The 14,397-nt window shown below is 40.3% G+C and overlaps 1 protein-coding gene across 1 annotated transcript in view; it reads left to right on the top strand.

Annotated features, from left to right (window-relative positions):
- zdhhc5a (zDHHC palmitoyltransferase 5a) overlaps positions 1-14,397 on the top strand; it is a 34,269-nt gene that overhangs the window by 6,542 nt on the left and 13,330 nt on the right. The window contains exons 2-8 of the mRNA XM_008280259.1: positions 3,321-5,462; positions 8,030-8,151; positions 8,394-8,551; positions 8,856-9,028; positions 9,446-9,548; positions 9,807-9,898; positions 13,349-13,475. Coding sequence (XP_008278481.1) covers positions 5,296-5,462; positions 8,030-8,151; positions 8,394-8,551; positions 8,856-9,028; positions 9,446-9,548; positions 9,807-9,898; positions 13,349-13,475 — 942 coding nt within the window. The 5' untranslated portion in view covers positions 3,321-5,295. The remainder of the gene's footprint in view (positions 1-3,320; positions 5,463-8,029; positions 8,152-8,393; positions 8,552-8,855; positions 9,029-9,445; positions 9,549-9,806; positions 9,899-13,348; positions 13,476-14,397) is intronic.

The raw sequence follows: 14,397 nt of genomic DNA on the forward strand, positions 1-14,397 counted from the left end.
CATGGTAACTGATGCTGTGGAGCTAGATCTCCATGGTAACTGATGCTGTGGAGCTAGATCTGCATGGTAACTGATGCTGTGGAGCTAGCCTGGTCGGGAGCAGGTTATGTTCAGAGTTTTGGATTTAAATCGGATGGAAGAAGTGTCTCCTTTTAATCAAATCGTTTCCTGACGATTCTCTATGAGTGATACAGAGTCGCAGCTGAGGGAATGCATTTTATCTGCAAACATGCTGACTTATACGTTTCTAATATCACTGAATGAAGCCGTGTAGTTACAGTATCACACACTGTATGTATTGCGCTGCCATGAGAACCAGACATGTATTGCGTTGGCGATGCATAAATCCCAAATATGTTTTTATGTTTGGCTCTGATTTGTTGTCAAGTCCGTTTGCTCTGCTGCTACTGTAGCTGATTGAACACAGATGAGAAAACGGATTATTCTACTGGTATTTATTGCAGAGAATATTCAATCAATAACATTAAATTCACTTTGATTTGGCCAAAAACTAAAGTGATATCCTGCATTATGGGACAGTGTCAGACCTAAAGGCACTTCAATACAAGATCATGTTTAAATATATTAAGTTTAAAGTTTAACATGTTTAATGTGCAGCTGTCAGTTAGAGATAAGCGGCTGCATGGATCAGTAAAATAAATATATTACGTACATTTTCTACCAGCAATCCGGTCTTGCATCATTTGCAGTAGCAGCACTTTTTGCCATCTTACATTTTTCTATTCCTCATTGTTCTCCATTAAAACAACGTGTTAATTGAAGCAGCTGCAGACGATTGTTTCATTTAGTGCAGAAGAGTCACATGACACGTTAAACACCTCCTTTTATGTAAACACGCACCAAGTCTGAAGCAGAAAGTCTGCGTTGACAAAGAAAGTTGACAGCCACCTTCGTGATACTCATTATCTCTGATTGTGGCTTTCCTTTTGTCAAGCCAGCTTACACAATAAAAGCCTGGCTGTGTCAAACTTGCTTTGAAGTACAGCCCTCATGTATCAAAAAGGCATCAACTTTGATAACTCAGGCTTTCTGCTTCAGACTCTGTGCATGTTCACATAAAGGGTGGTGTTTAATGCATCATGTGACTCTGCTTCTGCATAAAATTAATCGATCATGTGCAGCTGCTTCAGTTAACAGGTTGTTATAATGGAGAGCGACAAGGAATATAAGAATGTATGATGGAAAAAAGCGCTGCTACTGCAAATTGTGCAGGACAGGAATGCTGGTAGAAAACTGTCAAACGTGCAAAATAAATGTATTTTACCGATCAATGCAGCTGTTTATTTGTAACTGACAGCTGCACATTACAGCTATAAACTTTAGACTTTATATATATTTAATATTCGACAAAGATTACCAAAGTAAAGATAAGATACAGTTTTCAAATCATGATTTAGTGTTTTAAGGGAAAAAAGCTATCCAAACCTACCTGGCCCTGTGTGAAATACTAATTGCCCCCCTTGTTAAATCATGAATTAACTGTGGCTAATCACATTTTTTAGAAAGCTGAGTTCAATTTCACTGACCACACCCAAGCCCGATTACCTCCAGACCGGTTCTATCAAGAAATCACTTAAATAGAACCTGTCTGATAAAATGAAGTCGGCCAGGAGGTCTCAAAAAGCTGCAACAAAATGCTGTGATCCAAAGAAATTCAAGAACAGATGAGAGATAAAGTAACTGACACCTATCAGTCTGAAAATGGTTACAAAGCCATTTCTAAAGCTTTAGGACTCCAGTGAACCACGTTTAGAGCCATTATCCACAAATGGAGAAAACATGGAACAGTAATGAACCTTCCCAGGAGTGGCCGGCCGACCAAAATGACCCCAAGAGCACAGCGACGCCTCATCCAGGAGGTCACAAAGGAACCCAGGATAACGTCTAAAGAACTACAGGCCTCCCATGCCTCAGTTAAGCTCAGTGTTCATCACTCAACAATAAGGAAGTCACTGGGCAAAAATGGCATCCATGGCAGAGTTCCAAGACCAAAACCACTACTGACCAAGAAGAACATAAAGGCTCGTCTTACTTTTGCAAATAAACATCTGAATGATCCCCAAGACTTTTGGGAGAATATTCTATGGACTGACGAGACCAAAGTTGAACTTTTTGGAAGGTGTGTGTCTCGTTACATCTGGCGTAAAAGTAACACAGCATTTCAGAAAAAGAACATCTTAACAACAGTCAGACATGGTGCTGGTCGTGTGATGGTCTGGGGCTGCTCTGCTGCTTCAGCACCTGGATGACTTGCTGTGATTGATGGAACCATGAATTCTGCTCTCTACCAGAAAATCCTAAAGGAGAATGTTCGACCATCAGTTGGTGACCTCAAGCTGAAGCACACTTGGGTTCTGCAGCAGGACAAGGATCTACAACACACCAGCAAGTCGTCTTCTGAATGGCTTAAAAAAATAAAAATAAAAAAATAAATATATGAAGTCTTTTGGAGTGGCCTAGTCAAAGTCTGGACTTGAATCCGATTGAAATGCTGTGGCATGACCTTAAAAAGGCCGTTCATGTTCGAAAACCCTCCAGTGTTGCTGAATTACAATAATTATACAAAGAAGAGTAGGCCAAAATATCTCCACAGAGATGTGAAAGACTCATTGCCAATTATAAAAGCCTAACCAGTTATTAGGTTTACGGCAGTTACTTTTTCACACAGGGCCGGGTAGCTTTGAATAGTTTTTTTTCCTTAATAAATAAAATCAGCAATTAAAAACTGCATTTTGTGTTTACTTGGGTTATCTCCGTCTTACAATTTGTTTGATGATCTTAAACATCAAAGTGGGGAAAATATGCCAAAAAAAAAGAATCTTAGAAATGAGCAAATACTTGACCAATCAGTAATGTTCAGCACTGCACACATGTTTTTTTTTTAACACTTGGAATTACAACACAAGATCTTAATTCTGTCTCTGCTTCCTCCCATTGCAACACAGACCAGGTTCCAAATTCCTCGAAAGGTTCTATGTCCTTGGGTAAATTACACCTAAAGTGCAAACATCCTTAGATGCTTGTGCTCCAGTTATTTGGTTATGGGGGAACCTATACCTATAACTTTCTAAAGATGTTGTTTTTCCTCTTGAATTCTAACCAGTGATTGTTTGGGCTCTGTATTGTGTTAATGAAAGCAAATGCAGATATGTTAGCACTTGCGCTGTTAGCCTTATTGTTCAGTGACAGTGGATAAATCATGAAATTTTCTAGCCTATAAAGGTTGTGTAAAATACCTTTTTATATACTGGAGTTTCTAATCTTTGTCCAACCCTTTGTTCTTCTCGTTGTTACTGCAGGTGCCACATCTTGACCAACTATCAGCCTGGATTCATTTTTTTCTGCGACCTAGAACAACCTGGAGAATTCTGCTGTTTCATTCATATACACAAAGTGATCCACATCATAGAGGAGGCCAAGAGGAAGGGGAAATGTGCTTGCATCCTGTTTTTGAGGTTAGAGAATGACACTTCAAACCTGAAAACCTCAAGATTCATCTGGCTTTTGGAATCTTCATTTTCCCCATATAAAAGCCTACTATTTTTTTTTATTTTTTTTTTACTTTTTTGTTGAGGCTGTTCTTAAAACATTTCTCTGGAGAGGGTGTATCCCACACGGGATTGTTGTTGGAGGGTGTTATCCAAGCCTCGGTGCTCTCTGCTGAGAAAGGAAGTCAGAGGGAAGTCCCTGGAGAAGACAGCAAAATAGAAAGGAAAAAAAAAAAAAACTGTCGCTGGGAAGCCAACCATTACATAACTAACCGGCATGGCTGTCCACTAACACAGAGGAAGAAGGAAATATCATTATCCGGTCACACCTAACCCCCAGTGCTCCAGTTCAGCACTGTAGATTTAGCTGCTTTTCAACAATTTCATGTACATGGATACTAATGGATGGTCTACTGGATTATCCTCTAGACATTTTGAAAAGTACCACACAATCAGTGCCAGCTTTTTGTCTTCTAATTATATCCATGGTGCTGCTGGCAGGTAAGGTGGTTTGAATCTGCCACCAGCCGGGTTTAGGGATGCCCCGACACAGGAAAACCAGGCTACTCCATTGGCCCGCTTACAGACTGCTGTTTCTAATACAAGTCCTGAACTGAAAGGCAATTGTCTCCTCCTCTAACAACGAGCAAGGGGTTGACATTTTTTTCATTTGCAAGACTCTTATTTGTGAGTGCTGAAAACCTTATATTGGAATGAGCTTTTTGCTAATGCAGACTTGGCTACAAAAGAGCTCATTTCTGATATTACGACCCGACCTGCACTAAGCTGAGGAAAGCCACAGAGGAAGGAAAATAGAAAGCCAAATCACATTATCATCTCAGGCCTTTTTTTTCCTTTCAAGCTTTTCTCTTTTTTTTTTCTCTCTCTCTTTCTTTGTTTTGTTGTTTCTACTATGTCCATTTCGTACCAAAACAGTTCTACCTCTGCCTATTCTGGTACCGTACCATACTACTACCAAGCTGAACTAGTTCACATCTGAGGCAAGGCTCTTCAGTTTAGCAGAACGTTTCTGTCTGTCACTTTTCACAGCACCAAAACACTGAAGAACATAATTATTGTGGTTTAACAAAAAAAAAAAAAAAAGGGTCCAAATACTTCTTTTTACAAAACATCTAAATAGCAGCAATGTTTGTTTTGTTTTTTGTTTAAATTGCACTATTGTGTGTTTGGCTTGGTTCACCTTGTAACACAACAAGCTAAATTACTGCTCTTAGACTGATTGTGCTGTGTGTAAAGGCACCCATAGAAATAATCACTTTGTGTAAACCTGTAATTAACTGGCTGTGTTGTTGAACAGAGTGGAATAAGTGGTTTTGTATTTGCCTTCAACTGTGTAACAGATAGTTACTTAAACATATTTCTCTTTACAATCAGTGGCTGTCTTGGTCAGCCAGTCTTCCCACCTGTTTGTCTGGCTGAGAAGGAAACAAGGCTTCTACAACAGAGACTTACAAGCTTCTTTTGAGCTCTCACACACAGTAGATTGGGCTCGACCTAATAACCCAAGAAACCAACCATTCACTCCTCTCATGTAAATGTTCAACCTCAGTGTTTTTCTCTTTGCCATCTGAGACAGAACCCTCTGCAAATATTCCACCATCCCTTATAAAGCTCTTCTTTCCTTTGTTTTCCTTTTTTTTATTTTTTGCCAATCTGCCATTTCTACTTCTACACTACCAATCCACTTCATATAGCTAAAGAAACATTTATCTCTGAATCACAAATTCTTTGGCACAGCGTTTAGAGAACAAACACACAGGACGTGATGCCAGGTGGTGGTAGTAGTAAGAGCGGAGGGCGGGGTCCATCGTCGTCACCTCTCCCTCATGCTGTGGTCCCGCCCAGCAGACCCTTACGACCCTCCCGCTACGTCCCGGTGTCTGCTGCCACTTTCTTCCTGGTTGGGTCCACCACGCTCTTCTTCTGCTTCACGTAAGTGGCAACAATACAGTTGTCTCAGACATGCATTGACCTGTTTATGAGCTGTGAAGAAATGCATCTTTAATTGTGACATATTTGTAAAGGAGAGCAGGGCCATGTTGTTTGTACATGAATGACAGAGATTGTTTGATGTGATTGGTGATAATTATTTGATTATTTTATCTGTTTGTCAATATAAATTATATCTAAATTTATTGTCAAAGTAATCATTGGTCAAATTACCGTCAACATGTGTAATATGAACAGTTGCCAAAGTGAACTTAGAAATAATTGTCACAAATGCTGCAGGTTTTTTTTTTTTTTTTTAAAGTTTATTTAAAAAAACATTTTTTTAGCTTCTTTCAGCAGATTGTTTTGATCTTACGGACCATAACTTTATTTGTTTCATTCCTTTTAGGATTGTTTCCAGCAGCAGGCAGCTCTGTCTGAAAGAGACAAAGCTCTGATAAAACAGACACTATAGCAACTGTATGGTGTGGTAATGCATAAATGCATTTACAGCTAAGAGAATTAAACTAATGCAGGTTTGAAATCAAGCATGCAAATAGGAATCTTGATCACAGTTTGCCAAATCACTTTTAAATGGAACCCAGAGGTATTTAAAAAAGCATAGTTAGAGTAGAATAAATGTGGCTGTAATTATGAGTTAATACACTGAGGTGTACATTATTATGTCAAAAAATAATGCTGTTAATATAGTTAGCACTATTTCTGAAATAAGGAGTGAAATATGTATTATAACAATGTAGCAATATAATAACAGAGAATTGTTGCTGAATTGTGAGCTCAAATGTAGTTCAAAGTGCTATAAGCAAAATGGAACAAATGTTTCTGCTTGGTGTGAAACTAACAGAAGCATAAGTAAATTGTTTGAAGTGGATTTATAAAATGAAATACATGTGTATACTGATGAATGGAGCACGTAAATGTAAAATATAGGTATTGTTAACTCAATTTACTGTATGTTTACCTAACTGAATCTGATGCCAAAAGTTGAGAGATTGTCCCTACTTCACAATTGACACCTAAACCCTTAGGCCACCAGGGCACCCCGACAGGGTTGTTATAGCTGGCACATAAATAATTTAGCAATTGATAATAGTACAACATACATTTGTCTGGGATTAGTCATGTCCAAAAGGCAGAAAGCAAACAAAATAACTAGGAGGAGTTGGTAGAAACGTGTCTTTATAATTTGAGTACTGAAACAGATTATTTCAAAAACAGCCTGTAAACAATAGTGTTGAGTGAAGTTTGTTTTTACATGTAAGCAGCATTTTCAGATGTATTCACCCTATTGTGACTGTCAAGGCTTTGTTTCAGTATTGGTGTGATATACTGTCATCACCGATGTTGCTGACACCTCACCTTTGAGTGGATTTATGTGTGTTTGTCATAGAGTGAGAGTGTGAGAACAAACAAACGTAGTGGCAAAACCGGGAGTGTGTGAAGCAGTGTCTGTGGGAGAACATGAGTGTAGTTCAAATGTGGGAGCGTCAGATTGACGTACGTGTGCCTGCCAGCCTGTTACCTTGTATTTGTGTGTGCATATGTGAGAAAATCTAATATCTGTGTCTGTGTGGTCAGGGTGGTGGGCAGTCAGCTCTGTGCCTCAGATTAGTGAAGAGAAAATAGGCCAACATCTGTCACCCTGACAAAAGCTCATCATCCACAGTCTCTTAGTGTTTATCTCACTGCAGTGGTCACATTCCCTTGTGTTTTCTCACCATTGAATTAATACACCGCTATGTAAAACGGCTGATAACTATCAACAAACAACAAGTGAAAATAAGTGGAAAATCACAAAAATAACCAGGAGACCTCCTTGGACACTATAAAAACAAAGCGCTAAATACAGCAAACTATCAGCACACAGTGTCATTTGTTGGCAGCTTTCATTTGAAAAATATTTTTCCATCAACCATCATAAGCCCTGCTTTGTTGGGGTAAATCATGTATGCCACCATAGCACATGCTAACCATACATTTTTTGGGGGGAGGGATATTGCATAGTCTTACTTTCTAGGATATTACAAACACGATGTCACAATATTCTAGACTGACTGATTAAATGCTGGGTTTTTTGGTTCCATAGGTCTAATAATAGTCAAAATCCTGGTGAATCTCTATTGGGTTAGGGTAAGGGGTACCTCGTGATAACCAAAACCTCCAGCCTCATCTTTTAAATGGCTCAATCGTGTATTGAGCACGTTTTCATGTTTTAATCTACAGAAAAGTTGTTTGACGTCTCTATAAAAAAAACTTAAGTAGGTAACTTAAAGTTCAGACTCATGTAAATCATGTGCAGTCAAATCCAACCAATCCTCAGTTAACAAATGAAATGATCCAATTAACCATTAAAATATTACTATTTCCAAACAAATGTCAGAGTGTTGCTTTTTTCAAAATTCTATCAATCAATCTGTGAAAGGACCAGTAAGTAGTCCTGCAACTTATCTTTCACAAGCTCGCTTTTATTATAGCTGAACCAAACGGTTGTATTATTAGGTAGTGTTACATCATCTTGAGTGATGGGCATGGTTTCATTCATGTTTCAGATGTCCGTGGCTTTCAGAGCGTTTCTCGGTAGCTGTGCCCATCTATAATGGCGTCATCTTCCTGTTTGTTTTGGCTAACTTCTGTATGGCCACATTCATGGACCCCGGTATCTTCCCGAGGGGTGAGTTAATAGATAGTTAAATGTATACAACAAGTAATTTGTGTATGTTTGCACAGTAAAGACAATGTCAAGAAAAGAAAGTGTACAAGAATAATATTATCACCAGATGTTTAACTGAATGATTTTGTTCAGTAGTAAGTAGGAATATAAGGTGTTACATGTGTTCTGATATCAGACCTGAAATGTTAATTATAGTCAATTTTAGGCTTGTGTGTAGGATTAAGTGTGTGTTATCTGTGCAGCTGAGGAGGATGAGGACAAGGAGGATGATTTCCGTGCTCCCCTTTACAAGACTGTGGAGATCAGAGGAATTCAGGTCAGGATGAAATGGTGTTCAACCTGCCGCTTCTACAGACCGCCACGGTGTTCCCACTGCTCTGTCTGTGACAACTGTGTCGAGGTGCGTCCCCGCTCAAACATGGCCTATTTACATATATACATGTACTTTAGGGTATTATATGACATTATTTTGCACTCTCCAAAGTCTGTCCGTCTGTCGCCAAGATAAAGTATCTCAACGTTTTTCTCATAATTTATGCTTGTTAACATCAAATGGAGTGAAATGCCAATTGTAGGTTCTGTATCAATAAGTAAGGGATGCTAGACTCCAACTCGATGAATATGTTTATATTGGAATAGTAAAGACATGCCTTTCAAGCTGTTACTCTTACCATAGTGTTTGAACCCTAATCCTACTTTTGTAGGACTTTGACCACCACTGTCCGTGGGTGAACAACTGCATCGGCAGGCGAAACTACCGCTACTTCTTCCTTTTCCTGCTATCGCTTACGGCTCACATTATGGCCGTGTTTGGTTTTGGCCTGCTCTTCATCCTCTATCATCGACAGAACATCGACCGCCTGCATGCCATTGTCACGTATCCTTTAATATGTCACGTATTTTTGCTTTGTAAATGGTATATTTCTGATACTGTTGGGTTACCTTCAGGTTTTTTTGGTTGTGTCGAAATGAGGACTTATTTCAGTGTGATGGTTTTATTAATGACTTTGTCAGTTTGACACTTGACCCTTTTTCTGACTTAAAGCATTGCTAACTGGTTTAAACAGACTTTCTTAACAAGTTATTGATATCATGTTGTAGTACTTTGATGGTCCAAATGCTGTTTTTGAGAGTTTTTTGTGCTAAGGAGGATGTGTGATATCATCCCCACCAGGCCACAAGAAATCACATGAGTGTGTCATGAAGTTTATTATGCCACTCTCTATTAGCCTTTTTCGAGTTGTTATGTAATATACAAAGTCCTAAAATATTCCTTGACCCCCTGTGCTCTCAGCCTCGCTGTAATGTGTGTGGCAGGCCTGTTCTTCATTCCTGTTGCTGGCCTTACTGGTTTCCACATAGTGCTTGTGGCCAGGGGCAGGACGACCAATGAACAGGTATGAAACTTGCTATTACGCTATGCATGCAGCAGTGGCTGGATTAGTATTAGTATCAGTGATGGTATAGAACAGATTAAGAGTAAGTCTTTGTACTTCACATTATAATAATCAGATTTCTTTTGAAAGTGTAGACATCTGTAGCCTTTCTGTTACTGTATTATTCTTTCCTATTATGTTTTGACAGAGTGTTTGTACATTCTACATGTAACTGTATTTTCCTCTCTCTCACTCTCTCTATGTCGTGTCTTTCTCCAGGTAACAGGAAAGTTCAGAGGAGGCGTGAACCCTTTCACCAATGGCTGTTGGAAGAATGTCTCTCATGTCCTCTGCAGCTCACAGGCACCCAGGTGCATTTTTTAAAATTTGTTTTTCACTGTTTCCTTTTGTATTTACCTACTTCCCTCTCTGGTTGGCTGTTCACAAACATTATATAACAAGATTTAAGATTTCTTCATTAGTCATTTCTCTGTGCATCATGTACACAAAAAAACAAAATGTCGCTCCCTCTAGCCCGCAACAGTACCACAGAAAACACAACAGTCAACAGTAGGTTAGAAGAGTAATTAAAAAAATAACAAATAATAAAGATATGCTAAAGGACAAGTAACATAAACACAGCCAAACACAATAGTGGTGCTACAAGTCTTTAAGTTAGCAGCACAGTATGTTGAGGTGCTATTGTAAGTGCAGATTTAGCCAGAGGCATCACAACATTTTAAAGTGCTAAAAAACTTTAAATCAAGTCCATTCAGCTAGCATGGTACAACTTGTAATTGTCAGTTAGCGGAGATGTTTAAATCAGTGTGTGTCTGCATGTTTATGTGCGGTGTGGAGGGGCATGTCAGGGGGAGGGGACACAGTCCGTTTATAATTCTGACTGTGGGAAGAAACTGTTCAGCATCCTGCTGGATTTGTCGTACAGGTTCCTGTGTCTTTCCCCCAATAGCAGGAGGGAGAACAGACTGTGGGAGGGTGATGGGGGTCCCTCATGACGCTGGTGGCTCTGTGAGCGCAGAGTTTGTTGTAGATCTCCAGCAGGAAGAGGAGACTGGTGCCAGTGATATTGCTGGCTGTCTTCACGAACCTGCTTAACTGATGTTTCTTCACTGCTTTGCAGCTGCTGAACCAGGAATTAAGACCATAAGTTAAGATGTTTTCAATGGTGGCTCTGTAGAAGGTGGTAAGATGGGGGGTCGGGAGGCCCGCCTTCTTCAGATACTGTATGGGGTGGAGCCACTAGTGGGCCTTTTTACCAATAGCCGTGGTGTTGGTAGTGAAGGTCAGGTCGTCCACCAGGTGGACCCCAGGAACTTGATTCTTGACTCTCTCCACAGTGGTGCCGCTGATGGTCAGCGGCGTGTGATGGAACTTGCCGGTGCTCCTGAAATTGATCACCAGTTCCTTTGTTTTGTCGAAACTGAGGCAGAGATTGCGTGAGCTGCACCATTATATCAATTGCTCCACCTCCTTCCTTTATGCAGTCTCATCATCATTGCTGAACAGAACCACTGCCGTCGTGTCGTCAGCAAACTTTATAATGTGATTAGTGTTAAATCTGGCATTGCAGTCATATACAAGGACACTAAAGAGCAGGGGGCTCAAGACACAGCCTTGAGGAGACCCTGTGCTTACTGACATTGTTTATGAAGAGAGATTGCCCACCATGACTCTCTGCTGCAGTTGCGACAGGAAGCTGAGGATCCAACCATAGTCATAGCCATAGTCCACCCCCAGGAGCTTCAGCTTTTCCACCAGCTGCTGTGGAATGATGGCATTAAATGCCGAGCTGAAGTCGATGAAGAGGCATCCAGGCATAAGTGTTTTTCTCCTCTCGGTGTGACAGAGTGAAATGGAGTACAGTGGAGATGGTGTCCTCCGCCGAGTGATTGGCTCTATATGCAAACTGTGGTGAGTCTAAGTTTGCTTGGAGGCGTCCCTTAATGTGTTGCAAGATAATCTGCTTGAAACATTTCATGAATGTGAGTGTAAGGCTATAGGATGGAAGTCATACAGGCAGGCTGAGTTTGACTTTTTGACATGGGAATGATCGTGGCATTCTAAGGGCAGGTGGTCACAGCTCTCTGGATGAGCGATATGTTAAAAATGTCTGTAAAGACTTCTTTCAACTGCTGAGAACACTCCTTCAATATACCTAGGGACACTGTTCAGCCCTACTGACTTGCATGGGTTGGCACTGGGTTTCTGTCACCTGGAGTGCCTGCTTGCTAGTTAATGGTATGTATGCCTGTTAACATCCATAAAAGTCATTTAATCGGTCTGGTTGTGTGGTGTCTGTGTAGCTTACCTGCAGCGGGGAGGGCTTATTGTCAGTGATTGTATTAAAACCCTGCCACAACCTCCATGAGTTTTTTATGAAGTGGCTGTTGTGCTTCTGCCTATACAGCCTCCTCACCTCTCTGATGCCCTGGGACAGATTTTCTCTTGCCGGTGTGCTTCCATGTCCCCAGATTGAAAGGCAGCATTTCAGACCCTTAGCAGTGAGAAGACCTCCCCAGTCAGCCAGGATTTCTGATTTCCTGATGGTTGTTACAGCAGTCTCATCATCAATACATTTCGTTATGTAGCCAAGGACAGACTGTATATTCCTGCAGATTGGTGACATCCGTTTTTGCTGCCACTTTGAAAATTTCCCACTGTGTGTCTTCAAAACAGTCATGCAGTGATGGGATTACCTCTTTTGGCCGCTGAGTTATCTGAGTGCTGGTTTGTTTTGTTTCATCCTCGGTCTGTACAGAGGTGTAAGCATGACAGTTAGGTTATCAGAGTTGCTGATGTCGGGGAGGGGGATGCTCTGTCGGAGTTTTTGATGTTTGTGTACAGATATAACCGTACAAAAGCATGTTTTTACTGACTACGCCTCAGCATTTTGATAAGACACAGCATAGAACATTTCTCAGTAAACACTTGTAGGATTTGGTTTGGTTTTATTTTGGATCCTTTTTTCCCATTTGGGACCGTGTCTTTGTTAAATTGATTTGTTATTGACCCTTTTGTGTCTTCTTGCTATGTTTATCCCCAAAGACCAGCACTGACAGCATACAGGTGAAGTTAGCATCTGAGCTGAAGCTAGGCTAAAAAAACCTTCACCAGCAGTAGATATCAGCTGTAGCTAATTAATATGAATTGGGAAACAGCTACACTAAAACTCAAATCTACTATTTAGCATGCTTTCTCCAAAATGATCACTGATCTCTCCTGATTATTTACGAGTGAAAAGACACATCGGTCTGTAACATCGTTCTATGACTGCCTGTGAACCAGAGTGGAGATTCTTCTCTGGAGAAAAGGTCAGCTGATCGTCGCATGTTAAAAACCTGAGAGTCTTACGCATTAGATGAACATTTGGAGCCAGTAGTTACTGAATATCAGCTGTCAGTTTGTTCAAGCAATGTGTCACAATAATAAATATTAATAATTACCATTCAAGTCTTGTCAATAGTCATTCTCAGGTTAGAGCTGCAGGTTTTGATAATTAAGCTTCACTTATGTTGATTCATTTAGTCGTACCCACCATATTGCTTAATGCTCAACAACCAGTGAATACAGCTCTAAACTGAATCTGTGAACTGTGGCTACTTTAGGTTTGAACAAAATGGGGAAGGCTAAACTAAAACTACCGACACATTGTGCAACAAAATACAGAGACGTGAAACATCCAAAGACTATGATTTTGAGAGAATGAGCGAGAGGTCTTTGATATTTGAAAGATCCACTGATGATATTGGGTCGTAGTGATAGGTATTTATAGTGACACTTTGTGTCTGTACTCTCTGCAGGTATCTTGGCAGGAAGAAGTGTGTGCAGAGTGTGTTTGTGCAGCCTCCTTTTCTGCGCCCACAGCTGACAGAGGCCCAGCTGGCTGCAAAGATCCTGGACAATGGCATACAGGGAGACCTGCACAGGGTAAGAAGAGCTGGATAAGTGCTCGGGGGGACAGGCTTAACTGAAGTGCTGTATACACTGTTTCAAAAAAGAACTAAATTAGCATGGTGGTAAGCAAGTGTTATGCAAGGATTCTTGATAGGTTTACATATATGCAGATCAAGATGGCAGCAAGAGGTTTGAAAGCTGTTTTAAACTCACCAAACAGAAATCCTGTAAGGTTACATCAGTAAATACAACACAATACATCAGCTCAGACAGCCTGTGATGCTCCGTAACAAAGGATACAAAAACACAATATCATTTGCAGTTGTTTGTGTTAGAAATTTAAAAGCTGCTATAAGGGTACAACATGGTCAAACACTGGGAAAATGCCTGGTGTATGTTGATGATTACTACCTGAGTTAACTCTGCTGTGATGGAATAAAGCCCTGCAGGCAGTAATGTTTTTGAAAATGGAATAATGGTTAAACTCGTACTCATGTCTTTTGGTTTGTTTTCATCACATAAAATCAAAATAGCACTAACATTATTTTAACTTGCTAACTACGCTACAAAACAAAATGACTGAACTCCCTACCCAAGCTGAAAGACATGGGCAGCAATGTTCCCACCCCTAGTGTGTCTAGCAATGAATAGCTGGCAAAGTGTGTGCAGAGGTCTGTACTATGAAGCAGGATTTACGAGGTAAAAGGTAACTTCAGGTTTAACTCTAGGTTTTCAGGACTGTGATGGTGGTTCACTTTTTACCAGGCTTATGCTGAATGCCTAACCTGCTCTGGACCAGGTTTAGTTCTACATTAGTGCGAATTAAATCACTGCCTACTGTCCAATCAGTTCTCTTGGAAAAGGGTATTACCTTTTATGGATGATCCCACAGAGCTCAGTTTGAATGATTTTTCTGCATTTGTTCTTTTCTTGCTCTCAAACCTGTTGTAATCCC

This window comes from Stegastes partitus, unplaced genomic scaffold (genome assembly GCF_000690725.1).
Source record: "Stegastes partitus isolate 25-593 unplaced genomic scaffold, Stegastes_partitus-1.0.2 Scaffold189, whole genome shotgun sequence".
In the NCBI taxonomy this organism is placed as follows: Eukaryota; Metazoa; Chordata; class Actinopteri; family Pomacentridae; genus Stegastes; species Stegastes partitus.